The sequence below is a fragment of the Prinia subflava genome, chromosome 10 (assembly GCF_021018805.1).
Source record: "Prinia subflava isolate CZ2003 ecotype Zambia chromosome 10, Cam_Psub_1.2, whole genome shotgun sequence".
NCBI lineage: Eukaryota > Metazoa > Chordata > Aves > Passeriformes > Cisticolidae > Prinia > Prinia subflava.
Genome location: NC_086256.1, coordinates 20,898,337 through 20,920,663, shown reverse-complemented (window position 1 = coordinate 20,920,663; position 22,327 = coordinate 20,898,337). Strand labels below are relative to the sequence as shown.

The 22,327-nt window shown below is 38.2% G+C and overlaps 1 protein-coding gene across 2 annotated transcripts; it reads right to left on the bottom strand.

Moving 5' to 3' along the window:
* Positions 1 to 59: 59 nt before the first annotated feature.
* On the bottom strand, positions 60 to 22,209 carry STXBP3 (syntaxin binding protein 3). 2 transcript variants are annotated; one of them, XM_063407660.1, is made up of 19 exons: positions 22,108 to 22,209; positions 19,223 to 19,272; positions 18,407 to 18,488; positions 16,977 to 17,053; positions 16,246 to 16,324; positions 14,775 to 14,875; positions 12,762 to 12,916; positions 11,821 to 11,911; positions 10,768 to 10,892; positions 9,250 to 9,354; positions 8,691 to 8,748; positions 8,420 to 8,485; positions 7,942 to 8,022; positions 7,175 to 7,313; positions 6,474 to 6,580; positions 5,936 to 6,034; positions 4,958 to 5,043; positions 3,168 to 3,316; positions 60 to 1,208 (listed from the first exon to the last, which is right to left on the bottom strand). In XM_063407660.1, exons 1-19 carry the CDS (start codon positions 22,148 to 22,150, stop codon positions 1,117 to 1,119), a joined length of 1,785 nt encoding a protein of 594 aa, XP_063263730.1. In that variant the 5' UTR covers positions 22,151 to 22,209; the 3' UTR covers positions 60 to 1,116. The 2 variants fall into 2 exon arrangements, with proteins under 2 accessions (XP_063263730.1, XP_063263731.1); XM_063407661.1 differs by having other exon boundaries at positions 22,104 to 22,161.
* Positions 22,210 to 22,327: the final 118 nt, after the last annotated feature.

Below are 22,327 nucleotides of genomic sequence, written 5' to 3'. Positions count from 1 at the left end.
ATGCATTTTTTAAGGTTGTGATGTACATGGTATTTGATGAACCAGTTGACTTAAGAGTGTTTAAAATTTCAGTGATTTTAATTAAGTAATTTTAAAAGAGAAATTTAAACATTACCACTATTACAGAATTCATACAATTTGATTTTTTATTCCCTTCAATGCAAATTTAAATATTTCTTCGTATGTAACAAAAATTTTTAAAAGTAAATTCTCTTGCATTTGTAAATTTGTTTGCTTTGTGCTTTTCTTTTCCAGATTACCAAGCCCTCTGAAAGACTGAGCTGCTTCCCTTTTTGTCCTCTGCTTTCCCCTTGCTTCCACTTCCTCAGAGACATGCTTAGTTCTGGAATTTCTGTATCACAAGCAATTCAACTTCTGAAACAGACAGACTATGTAGACAATCCATAAGGAATTTGCTAAGAAATTAACTTTTTTAAAAAACTTCAGTAATAATCTCTGTATATACTTAAATATAAAGTGTACTTCAGTGCACAGTTGACAGCATTTCCCCAAAGTTATTTACTGTGATTGGAACTGCTCAATAATTCTGTGATTAACTATCTACCTTACCCAGCACCATCTAAAAAGCCTTTAGAGTTTTCACAATTACACATACATAAAGACTTTTCAGCAAGTTATTTTTACAGAAAACATTACACTTTAAGACACTGGACTTGTATGAAACATTTTTACCGTAAACCCGTATTTACAAGTTTTCTCTTGAAGTCCTTACCCAAGAGCTTAGGCCCTTTTTAATTCGGTCATTTTTAGAAAAAAATTCTATTATAGAAAGCTTTCACAGTTCTCAAAGGCAATTCCAGTTTATATCTAATTACAATAACTTTTAGCATAATTAGTTAGGAACAAACATGCCCTTTGAAAAAGCACTTGCAATAATAAATAGAACCTAAGTAATACAAAATAGAACCTAAGAAACACACGTGTTTATCTTTTCATCTCTCTGCCTTCTACTCCCCAAAAGCAGCAAATTTAAATTAAAACACAACCTCCCATTAGGAACCATGTAGTATTGAAGTGCAGTATTTGGAAAGGTCAGTTCCATTAGAATATGTACATACTGTTTGTGTTTTTAATACATCATAAACATCACCACATCTATTCATCTTTAATGCAGACCATATCCTTGGGTTTACTAAGGCTCTTCACTTCCTCCAGTAGTCTTCTAGGTGTCAAAATATGGGTAGAACCTGACAAAAGAACAAAGTATCAGTCAAATTCTGACTTTCAGACATTTCCTCTTTAAAACATCAGTTACACACCAGTGTTTCTTACTACACCTAGAAAACTGGTAAATGCAACATTTCAAAGTGCTTTCATATAAAGCACCATCATGTTAAGTGTCACTGTTAGGTAGGTAATGTCCCTCTTCCCACACTCAGACATCCAGATCAGGACTCCTACTTTGAACACGAGTTTCAAGTCCTGCTCTGCCCTGTTTCAAAGACAGGACTGAACCTGGGCAATTGTCCCAGCCTGCAAGAAACCTGCCATTCTCTGAAAGGGTGAGTTAGTGAGAGGCTTTACCCTAAAATCAAGAAACTATCTGGATTCAAGATTATCACAAACAATAGTGTTTCACAGAAATAGCAGTTACAGAGCACTGGCTGTTACTGACTAACATTTCCTTGAAAAAGCAAAATTCAAGTCTTGAGCAGCAAAGAAAATCCTTATTATTCTTCAAAGCACAATGACCTCTCCTATTCTCACAGAGTGATTATAACTTCTGCCATGAAGGGTCACCCTGCAGGTCTGAAGGCAACAAGCAGTGTCACTCTGAATGGGCTAAAATTCCTGAGTTCTGAATCAGGGACACAGCCAAATGTTAATCTTTCAGTAATCCATGTGGAAGTTTGGCAACTTTCACCTTCCCTCAGAAATCAGGCTTACAAACAAAACTAAAGAATCACCTCTAAACAAAAGGGAAGATGGTGCTGTGGTGAGTGCCAGATACCCCAGTGAAAGAGTCACCTATACTAAACATGGTATTGTAAACAAGTCTCAGATGAAGAAATAATCTGGTTAAACTACATTCCTGCTGACCTGGTCTTTCCCTTATTACTCAGAACTAGAACCAGCATCAAACCTACCTCAATCACCATCAATGCAAGCAGCAAATAAAAATTAAACCAAAGCAAAACCAACCACAGACAAACACATCTACAATACCCCTGAATATTTTGAGGTAACAGACTCTAGATCTCAGAATCAAGGCTGGCATAGTTTTAGGGAAGAGTATTTATTTTAAATCATGGTAGATAGTGCCACTCTGACTCTGAAGAGTAAATTTAAATGCCAGATGCAGACCTCTTAAGCTATTTGGAATGCTTTAGCTGACCCAGCACCCAGCCATCAGCTGGCCCTGAAGGTGGACACAGGTCTGTGTTAAGGTTCTGTACCGAGGAGCTCTGTTCCTATATACTATATATATGTACATGTTTTAGCACCTAATTATTTCCTGTAATGTTATTTAAAATTCATTTGAAGCACAGCAGCTGATTGAACAAGCATTTACTACCTCTGAAGTGCTGAGAGATTACTACACCAGCAGCCAATTGCCAAATCCTAAGCAGGGGAGTTTTCAGGACCCAAGTCATTAATCATTGTGTGGTTTATACAAAGCCTCTCAAGTAGCCACAACTGGAAAATGTTGCAAAGTCAACCAAGCTACACTGAAAAAGTGGTTTGGGGTTTATTTGTTTAGTTTTTTGGGTGTAATTTTGATTAGGATTGTTGGGGTTTTTAATACTTCCTTCCAAAGTGAGCAATTTTGCACTAGTCTGTCAGCTTTCCCACTTCCAAGAGCAGTGAGAGCAGCAAGTGCCACTGAAGGTAAAGCACAAGCAGATGCAAAAGTTCATGAGGAAACTGTAAAGCAAAGAAATAGATGTCTCTTCAAATCCTGTTTGCTATACACTGACATATCTGACATAATTCTTCTGTAGAGCATAACTGTTTTATCCTCCACATCTTGTGGCAAAAAAAAAATCCCTCTGAGCATCAAACAGTTGAGATAACCTGTAAAGATGCTTTTAAGTAATACACTGACTACAGTATCCGTGTGGTGAACCAACAGAGGGAATCTAAGAATAACGATGCTCACATTTTCCATGTAGTACAGCACACACCCCACCCTTTCCCAAGCTTACCAATAACAACCTCACAGGACTTGTAGGCCTCGGAAACCTCGTAAGCGCTGCGCATCTCCGAGAACGTGACTCCCCCAATGACAAAAACAATCAGCCTTGCACCGCTCCTGCGCTCCTCTCTGCAACTCGCCCTGGGCTTCTGCCGTGCACTGCAGAAGATGTCACAAGATGGCCTTTAGACAGCTTGCCTGATTAATTTTTGATTAGAATTATACAGTAAACAACCAGCAGCAATTTCTGTCATACAGTTCATGGCTTGATTATAATGTCAGCAAAAGTATTTAGATTAATCGATAACTTGTTTTTATTAAATTTTTTAAGTTACCACATTAGTCAAACTGTTTAGGTATCACTGGGGGAAAATAAATTCAAAACAAAAACCTTGTTTCACACACAGCTAACATGCCAAGGACTCCTGCCAAGCGGCCTAACTCTGCATGCTCCCAATTCCAGTAGCATTTTTCATGAGAGGTTCATTTGAAAAAGCTGGAGTCATAGGTTTTCCATCTCTGAACCTGAACAGAATCACTAAAGAAAATATTTGTCTGTTATCTAATCAGATTCAGATACCTAGGAAAAACAAAAGCAGCCTGAAGTGCTTAGAAATCTATGTGTAGTATTAGAATTACACATGTAGTAACTGCAGAGTCAGGTTAAATCATCTGCAGTCCTGATCTCTCTGCTACAGTGCCTTCAAGATTGCCACATTCCACCAGCCTGTAAGACAGAAATAAGTTCCAGCATACAGGGACTTGCTCCAGTATTCCTTTGCACTGATCACCCTAGTGCATACCCAGGAAGGGGAGGATACACCACCAACAGTTTAATTAGAAGTGGATGTAAAAAAAACTACTTCCCTAAGGCTGTGTATCTCTCCCTTTTTTGTTTTTATTTAGTACAACTTCCAATTCAAGTTTGTATTCCACGCTTAAGATATGCTTAATGTTTCCCTCCCTGAATTCCAGCATCTGATTAGTGCCGTGAGGATTCCTGGGAGAGGAACACTCTTAGTGAGCATTCCTCTGATAGAAACACTCTTGGGAGTCTTTATTCATTTGTCCATTTAAATAACACTATAAAAAGTGATAGAGCTCTCAATTGGCACGTATTGGTCATGAGGTTCAAGAGCTAGTGGAATTAAAAAGGAGAAAGAAGGAACAGTACAGGTGAACTAAAAACAAATTCCAAAATCACCTCACAGTGACAATCATTAAGTATACATTTCACATTCATTAGCAGAGAATTCATTTCTAGATCTCCAACTATCCTGGACTTGTTTAAACCACTCCCTGGCAACAGGGGTCAAATGCCTAACAGGGCCATATTTCCTAACGAGAGAGCCTACAGAAGATTAACTTAATTTCCTGAGGTCATTAACCCCAATAATGTCACCACCACTAACATAGCAGAGATACCTTCCAGAAGTAAAACATTCCAGTAAAACATACTTTTTACCTAAGTCACAGTACTGAACATTCATTCTTGAAACTACTTCACACTAATAAAGCTCAATAAGCTTCTTATTCTGGGAATATGAAAGGTTATTTCTAACCTTGAAGCAAAAGGGAGATACTACAAATAAAAAAGCTATACATTACTAAGAATTATTAAAATAACCACCAAGTTGAGTATGTTTCAGATTAAATAAAAATACACGCTTGGCACATTAACATTACCTTACATGTGTTATTTCACTGTTCAGTAAGCACAATTCTGTAATGCTTTAGAATGTAAATGACAAAAATACTGAGACCTGGGTAAATCATGTTTCAGGAAATTAAACCATTTACCTGACTGCTCCTGAACCATTCCAGGTGGGAGGACACCGGGAACAGTAAGGCCAGTCTTTTGAATCCAATTTGTTTTCTATAGCATCCTGAAGTGCAAAATAAAGACACACTTTAAAAAGCCACACAGACCTTAACCCCACCAAGTTTCAGCCTTCAGAAAGGATGTCTAACTGGAATTTCATGCCAACACATGCAGCCCAACAAATAATTGCAAGTAGCATCTCATGAATAACACTCCTACATAACAATAGGCTAGACCCCATAATGCTAAAATGGATTGTAAGTGTTTTGTGTATCACAAGGAATTGTGAGTACACATGCTTTCTTTATAAATATACTACAGATTTAACTGTTCAGATTTCACTAGCAGCTTTTCATCTGTAATAACCCTAATGTATTTAATTTCTGTATGGCAACATATGAGAGAAGTCAGAGTCCCCTGAAAACATAAATGAACATGTGAAAGCCACCAAGAATCCATGAATGACAGCACTGGGTCAGACTAACACTCCAGTAAACTCACTATCCTGTGACATCAGTCCCTGACTGATGCTTAGGAAAAGAAGCATTTAAGAACAATGAAACCACACTTCTGCCAAGTAACATCTTCCAGGCTCTACCACACTACAGTTTAGAATGGAATTGCAGTTTAAAGAGCCATCGGAGTTAGAACCAAGAAGATACAGATCTTGAAATTATACCAAATACTGCCAATCCCAGGACAAACTGTTCTAAAACACTTCCTGCTTTCACTTTCATTTGCTTCACCTTTAAAATGACCTCTAATAAGGACTGTTACTAACAGCAGTCTAATGTTCTATATTAGAGACAGACTAGAAGGGCTCCCTTTGCCCATCAGATGTATTTAACAAAATTAACTCCAAATACTATGGAATTCAAAAAATTGGCTATAACAGCTCAATTGAGTAACTTTCTGCACTGCACCCATGAATTAATTAATTAGTTGGTGAAATTTACCTCCATAACATCTTTGATAATAGGAGTCCACCTAGAAAGCTGAAAGGTTTCTTCTTTAGAACGGTCCCTTCTTGTGTATTTATGCTGTTGAGCAACAAACTGAAAAGATTTTCAAAATATGGTTGTATTATTTAGTGTTTGGATTTTTGAAACTTATTAGCTGTCAGTAGCAGAAGGAGGGGGGATAAGTATGAGATTTTAAGGAAATAATAATGATAAAGAACAATAATTAATACCTCTAGAATTCAGGATACACTAGAAATACTAACTTTAGAGACAAGGAACTGAGTAAGCTGGCAGTTCCCAAAATCAACTAGCTCAAGTCATCATCTGATCATTGCAGAGGGAATATAATGGGTATCTTACTTTAAACAACTAACATGAATAATTTTCAAAGGATTTATCACTTAAACAAATTACAAAAAAATATAATTCCTATAATTATCTGCTTCCAAACCCAGACCTGGATAATATTGCTAAGAGTAGCTGTAGGTCCTTGGACAGTAGGAAATTACAAAATAAATAAATATATTCTTACTGAAGAGATAACAGGAACATCAAGGTATTTCCAATTTCTTATCATATCACTATCACTTTCTATTTGTACGTTTTGGATCAGCTTGTCCAAGTTCTCCTGGGTAGTTCCTTCAATATATGGAAAACAGACAACAATTACCAAGTGACTGTGAGTAACAACAGTTTTGTCTCACATATTCTGGGCTATTATTTAGTCCAGAACTTTTTTGTTTGTTCTGTTTAACCACTCTAAATTTAACACAATACTGTATTTTACATAAAATTTTGTTTAATGGTCCATCCTCAGACCAAAACTCAATATTGTTACAGATTCCACAAAACAAAATTCTGCCAATTTGCTCCTTCTCTATATAACAATTTTTTCCCCCTAACTTAATCTTCAGGATGCAACAAACATGGAGCTCCCCCTTTAACAGATTCAATACCGTGTGAAAATAAGAAGAAACTATTGCACACATGTAAGAATATAAATGATATTAAAACACTGTATGAATCTACACTTGAACTACATCTCATAACTCCTTATCAGCAGTACCTTTGCTATGAATCTGAGAGAAGACATAGGGGATGGACAGGATTTCTTTTAAATCCAGCTATGAACTCCATTGCAGAGACTTAGGTTAACTAAAACCACTGTACTACCCTAAAATTTGAGTTTAAGGTCATAGCACTGAGGAAAAAAACCACGGCAACTTGTCATACCATTTGTGCTAAAGATATACAGGAGAATAGCTCTGATTTTGTCATAGCTGTCATGACTTTTGTTGAGCAGAACTGGAAGGAGGACCCTCATAGAGTCTTTTACTTTTTGACCTTCTGCATCAGTTCCAAGAGCCAAGTCCTAAATTAATAAAAAACAGACACCATGGTTAAATTCATTAAAGTAATTTAAATCAACGTTTCTCTGTGTGTTTTGAAAGGCATTTTCATGAAATACCAGGTTTCAGGAAACAATCAAGCTGCATCAGTTTAAAGTCAGTATGACAAGTCTGACATTTATTTCAATACTTACTGCATTATAATAACGCTATATAACTCTCTTAAAACACTTAAAACAGTGATATCTAAATTCTTAGAAATGTAAATTATAGACACAATGCAGTGCCTCACCCTAAAGGGTGCTCTTCCCAGACATTTAGAAAGGGCTTCCCTCTGCACAACATATTAAAGCAACTTCATAAGAGTTTTGAGCCATGAAAACAAAGGTGATCCTTATACAAATTCGCCAGATTTCAAGACAAAAAAAAAACAAACCCAAAACTCTTAGGAACACTTCTTTATTGGGACATGGAGAGCTTTGTATACTGCACTTAATTTTAATACTAACACTTCAAAAACTGATCACAGAACAAAGGCAAGAGACATAATAGTTTAGTCAGTTGGAACAAGCTCCTATTCCTGCAAACAAAAGTGTGGTACTTGAAATACTCGCAATGTTGCTGTTTGGTTTGTGGCTTTTTTAAACATACCTGTTCAGTTTTGCAGAGCCTTTCTATGTTAGGTTTGAATTTGCTCATGCAATCTTCTGCTATGTTAAGATGAACAACTTGCTATAAGACAGAAAGAACAAAAAAAGAAAAAAATCACAAGTTGCTGTAACTTGATTTTTTTTCTAGCATATCCATCATTTTACTGGTTACAAGAGTCAATCCTTCAGTAACATCAGGCATTTTCTGTGTTTTCCCCTTCACTCAGAGACTGATCCCCATAATACCTTGTAAAATATTGATACATTCAATCCTTACAGCACACAAATTATTTCATTCTTTTACAGAGTAAAATGGAAAAAAGTTTTCTTTTCTCAATTTTACAGTAGATGAAAACATTAACTTGGAGAACAGCTATATACCACACTACAGGAAAATGACAGACTAAAACTGGACTTGAACAAAGTTAAAGTGCACAGAATTATTTACTGTCAAGTTGTGATTACAAAAGACCTCTTACCTTACTAATCTCTTTACGATAAAGTGGCATCTTCTTCATCAACTGGGACAGAGCAGATATGGATAACTGGAAAGAAATGACACAAGTGGCATTTATTCCCCAATAAATGACATGCTTATTTCCCTTCCTGTTGCAGCCTTGCTTCCCCCACAACCTCTGAAAATTCCAGTTGAGAAAAGCCTCAATTTCAGCAGTACATCCATGAGTTACATGGATCTGATCAGCTGGAAATAACTAAATTACCAGGAAAAAAAATACCTCAACAACTTACTTTTCCTTCTGCTGCTTTTGTTTTTGATGAAGCATCTTTCAAAAGTTTTGGTATTTCCCTGAAGAAAAGAAGAAAATAATGATAAGCAACAGCACAAATTCTTAAATCATTTCTTAAAATCTTAAAAGCACTGTGCAACAATAACTTCTGAATTAAAGTAAAAGCCTGAAATACAGGTCTATCTTCAGAAAACAGAGTGATTTTTTACAAAGGAAATACTAAACATTCTATTTTCAATATCTTCATAATGTCATTTGATGCAGCAGCTTGGTAGTACTGTATGCAAAATAATACTTCAGATTTAAAATATTTGCAAATACTTGCCAGGAAAGGACTTGATTTCCATTTACCTCAGGAACTGCAAGTAGAATTAGTATAACTGCATACCTGAGTACATACTGTATTTTTGAAGCACAATTTCTTCCTGGCATTGATTACTTAACTGAATCCAGTCTGTATTGCAAACCACATTCATTACTGCCTGTATTCCCACTGAAGAGCTCAAACACCCTCCCTTTCAAAGAAACCAACCAGTTGGCTTTGTTATTTATTCACATACTCTATCACATCTGCAATATGCTTGTGCCGCATCTTCACCCACAGGTCATCATCTTCCTCCAAAATTGCCTCCTTCTCCTTCCCACCAGAGCCTTCTGTTTTGTATCTTCCAAGAGAAAATTCAGACAATTATTTGGGGTTTGGATTTCCCCCAGCTCTCATCCCTTATTACAGTACTATTTGTAACAGTTTAATCAACATAAATGGTTACAACAGTAATAGACAAAGGTTGTAATTTATAAGCCAAGCTATTGCCGGACACAATATAATTTACAGAAGGATTTTACAGATTACATATTTTAACATAGAAGCAGCAGATGAATTTTAGAAAGATTCTTTGGGGCAATAGCCTCTGGACATTCTTTTAAACCAACAGTAACTGGAGTTTTAAACACACAATTACATGCACGCCAATTTCCCTTTGGTTTCAAATGCAAACTGCACACAGTAATACACAGTGCAATTGCCAAGTGCAGTTCTCTCTGGGTACTGTAAGACTTTATAACTAAAGGAAAATGAAGTCACATTCACCAACAAAAAGCTAAGCAGGACAAAGTACTTCACATACAAAAGAAACTGCTGCACAGCATTACAGAGCAGCTATTACATGACTATAAAAAGCAAAAAACCTAAAATAAGAGCAATCATGCCACATCGTATTTCCACATTTACAGAAACTCACACAGTGTAGATTTCCAGAAAGCAAAAGAATGAATAAATTACAGGATTAATGATGAAAGTCAGATCGTGACTACCTAGAAAACATACTCTGCTACATCTCCATACCCAGCAATCAAACCCAGATTCATAGAACTCCACACTTTCTATTAAAATCTTCACTCAGTGCTTCTGACTGAAGCATCACATTCCTCTTTGCCTGGCTAAACAATGAGGCCATCAGGTCTCATATGCTGTAGTGGGTCATCAGAAAGCAAAGTCCTACCAAAATCCTTGTTTTCAGAACAATCAGACAGTAAAGCACATAACTTAGGCAAATTAACATTACACTACTCCAAACAGTGCTTGTAAACTGAACATGACTGATTTAAATGTGTATTTACAGTAAAACATGTACATTTTAGTAACTACACATATTAAATGACTGGAGTTATAAAAGTGAGCATTCCTGAGAAATAATCTAGTTTTTTTCTCAATATTCAGTTAGTAGCATTGCTTGTCTTGACATGGCAAAAAAGTTGAGAATATGAAAGAAAATCTAGAAAATCTCAATGTGCACTCCCAAGGCCAAGAGTAGTACAAAGCTCTTAGTTCTAAAACATGCAATTTGTTGGACTCAAAACTTGGCAAAAATGCCAGTTAGATCCTACCTAATCTCAGCTAAGGGAGGAAGTCAAGAAAAAAATGAAGTTCCAAATTCAAGAGTTAAGACTAACAATAAGGAAGCAACCATTATGCAATACAAGCAGCTAATACTGCCATGGTGCAACTGAGCTAAACAATTTCAGGGGTTTTATAAATAAGCATAAACTATTTAGCTTCTTTTCTTTGAAGTACTTGCTTGTAAGTATCATTTTCAATGGGCAGTAGATCATATGCCATTGCCTGGAAGGTGAGCTCGTGGAGTACAGTTGATACTGGGTCAAAGCCACGATCAATTATTATTAGTTGGGAATGGGTTTTAGCCTAGAAAGCCATCAAACAAACACAAATTTAAGACATACAGTACAAAGTTAATGCATGTTAAATCTATTTGCATTAAGTCACAGCACTGCAGATATTTTTAGAAAAATAACTGAAAAACACTGCACTATGGTCCAAGTGTTTCAACATTTTAATTATATACAGTGGTTTTAAATACTAATTTTAAGGTAATTCTCTTAGCCCACTGCAACACACTCAAAAATCTAAATCCTGGTCATGTAGTTAACAAAAAATGTAAAAGAAAAACAAACAAAACCCAAAAAAGGCTGCCCAGAGATTTAATAGATAACTTCATTGTTTGTATTGCAGAACAGATAGTGCTGCAATACAGAAAAAGACCTCCAAACATTCAACTGAAAGTTTCATTTCGGGATTTAGTGAAGTGGCAGTAGCAGCAGGTACATTTATTTCTGTAGCAAAGCACAAAGTCAAAGTCAGAATGGTGTACCTCATGTTTTTGTGTTTAAGCATTTGCCCTAATCAGGCTTTATTTGTAGTGACAGATCAAAACATTATTTATGTGAACAGCTTTATCTTTGTGGACAAGAAATCCCTTCAGGGGAAACATTTTAATTCTGCAGGAAGCCTCTTCTACACACGGCCTTATGGAAGGTGATATTAAAACAACATTTACCCACTGGTCTTCAGGTTTGTAGCATCCCTCCACATTATCATTGGGCTAATTTTTCAAATAAAAGCAGTTTGATCCTACAAATACAGCTTAACTCCAACAGTTAGTACTTCTACATTGCTTTCATATACAAAAACAACTAAACAGCAATTAGTTGCCTTGATTATTAAATAAGACCAATATTTGTAGAATTTAACTGCTGAACAATATTCCAAATATGTTTCCCCTAGACTTACAAAAACAAAAAAAAAACCCCAAACATTTTAGTTCACTTCCTACCTTTATTTGGCTTTTCTCATCTGTTTTGTAGTAGTTTTCAAGAGTTTTTTCAACAAGCTCTGCAAGTTTGCTGGCTCTATCAGATGGTCCACTGGGAAAAAAGGAAGCATGCAAAAATAACTTGTATTTCTTCATCACAACACTAAAATGCTGTCTTTAAAACAAAAAACTCCCAAGATTCATTCTCTGCTTTCATGAGTTTCTAAACTCCATTCTGAGTATTTCCAATGTATTTTCACTTTTACATCATGATTTCACTCTTTGAATGCTTCAGGTATTTCACACAGCAGAAACAGCTTCAGTCAAAAGACTGGCATTAGCTGGCACGTGGCCCAGCACCTAAAGTTTCACTCAGAGTGGGAAACAAGAAAGCAAAAAGAAAAATATAAAGAACAGAAAAAGTCAGTTATTTGTTACCTTTGCAGAGAATAAGACACCACAGAATGCAGCCCTTGAATACAATTTCAGAAGCCTACTTTGACTTCAAAGATAGTAAATCCCTTTCAAAGCTCAAAAGAGGCATTCTTCTCAATATCTCTGCTACAAGAAATCCGGATCCCATGTACCCCAGCAGTTTCTGAATTCCCCGGTGCCAAGCAGAGCTGCAAATGGCTGAACAGCAGCACTTCTGTTACAGGATTATGCATGTGGCATACAAGAATGCAGCATATCAGTGTCACCCTGCTGACCAGACATGAAACCATTCAGAACAAGACAGGGTATAGCAAATTCTGTTACATGAATGTACACAGAAAAACACTGCTCTACCGACACTTCACAAATTCCTATCATTCCATATTTCAGGCTTGTGGATTAAAAACAATTCATCCACAACCACAAGAAAAAAAACCAAACTATGCAGCAGCCTGGAGCTATGATCAAATAACGTGTTCAGCCCTAGAAGTGAAAGCAATTACTATACAACACTAATTTTGCCCCACCTCCTATATCGTACTCCTGGATTCTCATCTAGCGTGGCACACAATGTAACAATTTGATCAGCCATGACTTGCAGTACAGCATCTTTATCCTTTGTCCTTTCCAGAGTGGGACTGTAGCAGCGGTAGAATGCATCTGGGATGTTGAGAGTAAATACCTACGTAAAGCATAAGCAAGAAAAAAAGGACAAACTTACAGATTGCCAAAACACCTGGTAAAAAAGTTTGCTAATAGTTTAAAACTCTGTGCTGCAAGAAAAAGTTATATATAGGACACTTCAGAAAAAAACCCAAGCCCACACTTCATTCTTGTATCCCTGCTGAGCTCATCTCCCTGTTCTCAGACTTTCCCTATTACTCTCCTATGTAAATTACTCCATTTTTCAAATGGCTTACAGGACAGATGGAAGGAACTAAACACCTGTCAGTGTCTCGTACAGAGCTATACAACGCAGTATCAGAATGATCACCGAAGGTATCAATGTTAAACTGGTTTAAAATAGAATTTTACATATTGTATCTGCTTTTAATATGAAGAATTTACCTTCAATAGCTGAAATTCTTTAAATGCATTAAATCTTAATTAAAGCAGCTTAGTATTACAGAGATAAAGGGTTTTTTCAACAGTTTTGTTAATGGAATGCAAGCATGGGAACAATCCCATTGTCAGTAAATGGATTTTCTCTAGCTTCTGCTGGACTCTGTAACTACAGAGTCAAAGAAAAACGTCCATCCAGATAAAGGTGTTTGCTTCTCTGGGTAATCACCTGGACTTTGCCCAGAACTCAGCCTCATGATTTACTCTGAGCATCCCAGAAAGCAGGCATACCAGTTAACACTGTTCCTCTGCTAAGGATTCAAAAGGTTCTCACAACCCCAGATCAAAACTACAGTAAAAACAAGAAGAGTGCTGCCCAGCCTAAGTGCTGCTTATTTCCAGCTTCAGAAAAGTAGTCCTGATTTCTGCTTTCATGGTGAGTCCTCCAGAGAACCAGGACCACAACATTTTCATAAGCATTCTTTGGTACAGAAGAGCAGCTTTGGCAGGGCTCCCAAAACCAGCTTGAAACAGAACTTGTAAACATCAACCTCACTGGAAAACAAACAAACAGGCCACATACTCATCATCCCCTGATGGACTCTCAACCAAAATAATAAAGAACCCTTTATAATAAAAAGGAGTGTGTCTTCAAACCGGGAAACTGCACCACAGTGAGACAGAGCTGGCAGCAATCCCTCCTATATTCACCTGCCACTTGGTATACAGAAGAGTTGTCACCCTTGATATGTTGATAATGATGACACAGAAAACATTTGTGGTTAGTTCTGGTTAGCTCTCCAGCTCCCAGAACTGGGCAGAGCTTGGGGGCTTCACTGTCTTAGTGAGCATCAGTGTGCATTTCAGCCCTCTGTGTCTGAGGAAGTGCATGAACAACAAATTATTTCTCAACACAACACCCACTGTGTGGCTGCACATGGAAAACACTCATTGGTTTCCACTGGCAGTACAGATCTTTGAGAAAACAGGATTTCCATGTTCTCCTCTCACTGATAACACTGTCAAGATGTAGTAGTTTTTGTTCCACACCCCTTCAGTTCTCTCAGTCCATTTGTTCTCCTTTCCTGACTTTCACTAAGCCCTACTTACTCCTGTTTCCATGCACCAACGTACCCACCTATCAAAGGAACACCTCAGCACCAGCAGTAACAAATCCTTACTAAAGGCCAACCAGAATACTTGTCAGCTCTTCAGGAACAGATTCCTTCTTTAACCTCCCTATCGCAGCTGACACAAGACTTGCAAAGAGGTCAAGTGCAAAGAGTAAGCTTTGGAGAACAAGAGCATCTGTTTTCATCTGAAAAGCACAAGCAAGCACTGGAAATGTGCCCAAATGGAAATATCTCACATAGAGTTTGTCAGTCAAAAGCTACATTCTATTTAATTGTTTTCTAAAAGGTCAGCAGCACTTGAAAATAATCCTCTAGACTACTGTTAAGATGAAGAATTAAACTTACCTGAGATTCATAAGGGAAGAAGGAAATGTTGATCTCCTTGCATCTCTTTATTGATTTTGCACAGGAAGCCTTAATTTTATTGAAGAGGCTGTCAGGACAAACTAGGGAGAAAAAAAAGAGAATCCAAGTATAAATAATTTGTACTACTCTAGCTGTCAGCTCATTTATAAGCATACAGCATTTAGAGCATTAAATTAAGACCCATATAACCATGAAATACAAAAAAAAAAAAAATCACCTATTCTTCCTAAAGTGAAATAGATCATATAATCAATATTTTGTTTATGGGATCTTTTTTGAAAAGCACCACTGCTCAATTTATACTGGCCTTTTGCAAGCAAAAGGTTGTTGAACACTCATTAGCACTCTACAACTGTGAAGGATGTTGATTTTATCAAAGTAAACATTTCTGCTGTTTCTTGTCATGTAGTCCCAAGCTACAAAACGAAATCAGGTGTACATATCTAAGAACAAAACAAAGAAATATGGAATTTAATTATAAATCTCTAAGGTGTTCCACCACACTTCCAGGCTACATTGGATCCCAGCCTAAAAATTGAATTTAAGGAATACATGGATGACACGAATGCTACACAGACTTGGAAGTGACAGGGTTATTTCTCTAACTCAGGCACTATTCCTCTCAACAGGAAAGGTTTTGGCAAGTATTCAAACTGAAAGCTTGCCCACTTGCAACCAAAGAGCATGCAGCAAGACAGCAGTACTTTTCCAGAACAATAACTGCTGCTTCAGCATGAAATTAAACATGAAACCAAGAATTTGAACAGCAATTTAATACTGCTTTGAGAACAACCAGTAGCAGACATGCACAGTCCACACAGACAGGCAGGCCTCAGTCTCTGCCTTCAGCAGCACATTTGTTTTTTGTTTTCCCCTCTTCCAGGCTGTTTTAGTCACACTGAATGACTGCAGGGCCATGTGCAGTCCCATTAACCCTGCTCCCACTAATTGTCTATGCAACTGAGGTCATGCATGCAAGGGCTCAGTAGGCCCCTTCTCTCAGGAAAGGGAAAAAGCTGGCTCAGAGGCCTGAAGGAACTACCTGAAGCAACCAATTACTAACACAGCTCTTGTACAAAGTCCTCATGCAGTTATGTTTTTAGTACTATTTTGTTTATACAGAGATACATTGTTTGACTTGAATTGTCTTCCTCCACACTCCAACACAGGAGAAGACTGGAATACTTAAAAATAAAACTACATAACCTAGATTAAAAGCAGAGGTGAAGAATAACAAAGACTGTTTGGTAACTGCAAAAGAAATTACTATTGTACACAGCAGGGTGACCACAGCCTGGCAACCCAGATATATGGTTAATGACTTGAGTCTCAAACCTTCTTGCAAGAAACAGGGCCCAAACTTCTCATTTTTATTTTCAACTACACACAAGAGAAGTGAGCAGCTTATTTATTTACCCATACAAAGTTACCAACCCAAAAGCTTACTTACAGTCAGTGAAATACACGTATGCTGCTTTGTATTTGCTGGATGATCTAGTGATGAAGTCATCAATCAGTCCATCTACAGACTTATGGGGGCAAGAAAAATGAGGAAAAAAAAAACAAACAACATCATGCCACTGTTTTGCCTTTCTACACACAGTAGACAAAGCTTTGCCTTCATTGCCTCCTGCCCTATTAAAAGACCTACTTAGGAATACTGCAATTCAATACATAAGAAAACACTGAAGTTTAGCAGTTTTAATTCCAGATGAAGAATAACAAGCAATTACAGATGGTCAGTCATGCACCAAGCTCATTTCAGGAAGCACACACATCACAGTATTTGCATCATCTTCCAGCTGTAACAGTGCTGAGATTTATTCTCTCAAGAATTTTTAGGAAGTAGCAGTAATCTCTTATCACAGCCACTACTCTGAATTCTATTTTTCAACATATTGCATCATTATGTGATACAACATTCAGTGTAACCTCATTTCAGTGAGGTTACAATTGCTGAGCACTGATAGAATGCCTACACTGACCACAAACTACACCTTTGCAACATATTCCATGGTGGCATTACACTGTCTTTTCATCTTGGGAAATTAGACATCACACAGAGGAATATCACAGAAAATACAGAAGTTAAATACTGCATAGCTGTACACAGTAAAGAAACATTTTAAAATACGGGGCTTTTTCAGTCTGAAAGATCTTGCAACAATTCAAAACACTAACCTTTTTAGTGGGAGTTATTAAATATATTGCCTTCATGTGTGGGACAGGCTCACGGCTTTTATATACATTCTCCACCACTATAAAGTAAAAAATATTACATTTTTATAATTAGGAACATGGTGCATCTTCAGTGAAAACACTGCACATATTTTAATACCGAGTTAATAAAAATAAAGTAACAGCAATCAAGTTGTCCACAATATTAGAGGTAAGGATGTACCCTCTGCCAAGAGCCTGCCTTTATTTCTTGGTTATTTTAAATTCAGAAGGTTACCATGAGGCTTTCTCAACTCTCAGTCCAGTAACAATTAAAGTTGGGGGACTAATTTCTTCCTAGGTATTCTACACTTCTACAACAGGATGGCAATGCAAACATACTCCAGCTATGGGGCCCAGTAGGAATTCTCTTGGCAAGACAGCTCTCTTTCCAGCACACTGAGGGAGAGGGAGAGAGAAACTCTGCAGGGCATCATTTTGGACCACAGCCTCTTCTGTCCTTTGTTTGCCTATTTCCTGGCAAATACTCTGTTCCAACATAATTGCAGGCACAAATTAAGACATTTTCAGCAAACCAGCTTCACTCATCTCTTGTTTTTCTCTGTTTAATAAAGTCATTACTGTATAGTGTTACAATACACTGGCCTGAGAATGCAGACAGATTCTTGTGGCTCAGAAATTTTGTGGGGGAGGAACAAGGAAGATAAGCAATGTCAGACATCTGGATGTGGAAGGACAGGTTCCTTTCAGCAGTGTGCTCACTAAAAATAAAAGGTTTCTTCTTGATGAAGAGGATACATGCTCACCAAAAGTTTCTCACAAAGGATAAGTAGCACTTATTATTTAGAACACACACTAAGAAGCAAAATTGATACAGCTCTACTATTGTATTTCCAGAATAATCATGTTATGCTGAGTAACTGGAATAAGAATAGTATTGTGGAATAAATAACCAAGTCTAAACAATGCCCTCTTACACAAGCATTTCTAAAAACCTAGACCTAATGCTAATTAAAACTAGTTCATTTATATTTTGAGAATTTATTTCAATTTCAAAAACAGCATCAGCAAACAAACACCCATTCCCACCTCCCAAAAAACCCACCAAAAACCAAACCAAACCAAAAAAAAAGGCACAAAAAATACCAAAACCCTTAGAGCAGTCTTTAGAAAAAAAATATTTTAAAGGGGGATTTGAGCTTTCCAGCAGCTAAACATTTCTTTTTTCCATTAAAAAAAACCCCAAACATCACAACTGACTAATTACTGTAGAAGCCTGAAAGTCTACTATTTTAATATCCCATAACTGCTTGTCTTCATCAATCAAATAAAGAACATTTCTTGCAAGGGTGCTATCAATTTCATCAATTTCAGTCTTCCCCTTTTTCTTACCAGGATATTGCCACTGGCATATGAATAAGAATTCTGCTTACCTGTGATACCCTCTCCCAGTAGGTCAGTCATTTTGCAGCACAGTGACAATAACTTAGTAGTGTAATCATCTAAAAGCATTACCTAAATATATTTAAAGAAAACACACAAGTATTTAGATAAATTAATCAACTTTATTAAACCCATGTCATTTCCTCAACAGCATGCCATAGAAGTTTGACACTAAACAATTTTATTAGTCTGTTTTTTTCATTACCTGCATATACCAACATTGCAGGGGGAAATTAATCTCAGAAGGCAGCTCCTAATGTAGAGGATTTCCAAAGATGAGCTCAATCTTAAATATGTGCTTTGTTCCCTCTACTCATACTAGAAAGTACTTTGGAAGTTTCATTTGGACACATCTCTTTTCAATTCCTGCTAATTTACCGCATGGCCTGCTCAAATATATCTGTATTTATCTTAAAACTGTTTTATAGCTTAGGCAGTTCTAACAGGTATCATACTGCTGAATCCTGTTCCACATGTACTGCAGAGCAGTGTGATTTCTTAAATTAATGAAGTACAAGCCTTTCAAAAGGAAAGTGAAGAAAAACACAAACAGTTTCTAATTTTTTTTACAACTAATAGAAAAGGAGACTACTAACCATTTGTTCTTTCTGTACTAGCCTCTAGATTTTTCAATATGTATTATACAGAGATTTGAGTCACCAAAAGTAAAATCTATTACGTGGACAGAAAACAATCTTAAGTGAAAATGCCAGCCATTAATTTTATATATTTGTTCTCTACTCAGAGATACAGATTTCTTGTTCAAGTGACACCAGAACTCTTAAAAAAATTTAACAGAACTGTACCTTCCATTCTTCCTCTTTGCTAAAGTCATCAAATATTGCTGATTTCAGCTCTGTAAGAAGAAATAGTTTACCAGTTAGAGGAATCAAATTGTTACTAAGAAAAAAAATTAATCCATTTAGACTCATACGTTCAGAGCACTGAAAAGAAAAATTTTTAAAAACCCATACTGATAAATACCTGCACAGAATTCTTCTGCCTGTTTCTAGGACTGGACACAGGTATAATAACAAAATTTTACCCACATGAAAATTTTATTAACATTCATCTTTTCTGGGAAGACTCTCGCCAATTAATTAGTCTTAACATCACACAGAATTCCTTTTAATAAACTGGGTGTCCAACAACCCTGTCCAAAATCTCAAATATTATATTTTTTCTACAATATTTGCCTATAAAAGACACCACAAAGTACAAATGCATTGTCTTGCATCAGTTGTCGTGAAACTCATTTCTGCAATTAAAAAATAGAAATCAGTTTTCTCCCATAGTAAAATGAAAGTTTATTCCAAGCTATCAGTGTACCAGGCACCGTGTACTTGCCCCTGCATTATTCCAACTATTATTATTTATTTTGCCCTCAATCTGCAGCTGCTTCACCCAAATAATTTGCCTAAAATGGTTTGCAGGATATCAAAATTCTTTTTCTCCTGCAAGCATTCTGCACACACAAAAACCAAACCCAGGTTAGCGCTCCGTTTTTGTCCAGGCTTTCATTTTCTTCTCACAGATTTTATACCAACCATACACCCTAACACCTTTTCAGATTTTGTCTTCTCTGAATATATTCAATTACTTCACAAAGGCTTTTTTTTTTCCTACCTTTACTTCACAATCTAGGAAAAGAACTACACACAACCCCGACAGAACAGCAGGCTGCCAAAACTCTGTGTGGGGGGAGGAAAAAAAAAAAGCAGCAAACCACACCTTGGCAAAATTAATGACCCATTTATAACACACTTCCTGAAGAAAGGACTGTTAAGCAAGTGGAACAAAAAACAGAATTGCAGAAATGCCAAATCACTTACAAAAATTAATACAGCTATTTATGGCTAGGCTAGAACTTACTATACAAATCTACAAAACAATCTAAAGTTGGGGAAAAAATAAAAGACAGAATTTCTCGTGGAAAGTGCTTCATTTAGAGATGAAGCATATACAGCAGCTCTCTGTATTTCATGATTTTATCCTCAGGAATGACTGTCTCCTAAACACAGGTAGCTTTCTCTGTCCTCATAACCGTGAACTTGACTGACAACAAACTTGCGCAGATTAACTTTTCCACACACTTCTGCTTCAATTCCACACCACAGGTGTGACTGCTATGTAATTCACAGATTACAGGAACAAGATACACACTGACACAAGCTGCTACATAAAACATCAGCATCGCTATTTTCAGACAAATCAGCCTTCATAAAAAGCCCAACTTAATGTTTGCCGAACATTAGGAAGCAGCAGTTTGTGGTCTTCAATCACCCATTTAAAAAGTGCCAGACAATGTCTAAAACTTAGTTCATCAATTTTCATTGTTGTTGTAGTCTTGGAAAGACAGGAGGAACTAGCTGACTAACAAAGCATTCATTTCAGAAGTTCCTCTTAACTAAGCTTGCAATATAAATGTTTTATTATTCACACTGCTTCACTGTCACTCTAATCTTTGTTCCTCACGCTAGCAACACCATTGTCAAAAGTCTTTATGGCTCTTAATGACACACTTACGCTTTGATCAAATTATTCCCTTTTAAGGTCCGAGTCTTCTATAAGATATCTCAGGACAAAACATTGGCTTCATAGCCATAGGCACAAATAACAGAGCAAGACAGCAGGATAAGCAACGCAGCAAAAGTGGGGATTTCTAAAGGTTGAGTTTTAAACAAAGGTGTCTAATTCACACAGGCAGGGTACAGGTGCCAGCAATTGGGACTGAACTCCAGAGGGACTCCTGCTTTTCACTTCTAATAACACAAACAAAGAGCTTTCAGGTGGAAGCAGAGGGGGGAAATGAAAACAAGACGGCAGCAGGACCTTCCCATTTCAGTGCCAGTCGCCAGGCTGGCTGAGCAGCTCACGGAGTCATAACCTCAGTACAATTAAGGTCGGGATGGGGCGGCTGCAAATGCCTCTTCCCCAAAGGTCTCACACTACCTGAAATACTGTAAGCCTTTCTACTCCAGCAAGGAAGGGAGCAGTTACACCTTCATTTTCTGTAACAAACACCAGCAGAACCTGCTCCAAAACACGGAGATAAAAATCTGCAGTTCATTTTTAAGACTACCTGGGAACACCTTCAGCTTTTTCTACTGAAAACCGTGAAGCCAAACACAAAGTGGGAAGTGCTGCTCCGTGAGAGAGAGCAGAGCCCCTTCTGGGGCCGGAGCACTCTCCGAAAGTAGCAGCTCGGAGGTAACAGAGAAGTGTCTGAAGAGCTGATTTAAGTTTAGGCTCCTCGAGAGCCCGTCAGGCGGGCTGTAGCCTGCAGAGCTGACCCTTATCTCGGAAAAAGGCACAAGCGTCTCTTCGCAGCGCAGTCACTGCGGACACCCGCGGCAGCGCTGCAAGCCGGGGCAGCCACCTCCCACCGGAGCGCCGAGTCACCACCTGCAATAGCCGCAGAGGCCGCCAGCACAGCCTCCGCCGGACACCGGCCGCCCACACAGCCGCCGGGCCCGGGCCTTACCCCAGCCCCGCTCGGCCCCCTCAGCTCCCACACGCAGCGCGGCTCCGGCCGCGTCGGGAGCGGCCCCGGACCCCACCTCGGCGGCGCCCCGACCCCACACACGGGGCTAGGTGGAGCCGGAGGCTCCCGGCCGGCCCGCGCCCACCGAGCGGCCCCGGAGCGCTCCCGCCGCGGGGCCGGGAAGGAGCCCCACGGTCACTCACTCACTCTGCCACACGACGCTCTTCAGCCCCCGCACCGCCGGCGCCATCTTGCTGCCAGCCCCGCCTGGCAGCGCTGCCTTCCCCTCCCTCTTCAGGGGCGGCGGCGGAGGGCGCAGCCCGATCCCGGGCGGGGCGGCACCTGCCGGCCGGGGTCAGCCCCTCAGGAGCCCGCACCGGACCGCCGGGAGCCGGGCGCTCTTCGTGTGCCACCATGGGGTCCGAAA

Coding starts and splice junctions, on each gene's coding strand:
- STXBP3 (XM_063407660.1), bottom strand. CDS start 22,150: ATGGCGCCGGCGGTGCGGGGGCTGAAGAGCGTCGTGTGGCAGA. Junction 12,917..14,774: donor TCTTCCCTTATGAATCTCAG/GTAAGTTTAATT, acceptor TGCTTTACGTAG/GTATTTACTCTCAACATCCC. Junction 11,912..12,761: donor CCAGGAGTACGATATAGGAG/GTGGGGCAAAAT, acceptor CTTTTTTCCCAG/TGGACCATCTGATAGAGCCA.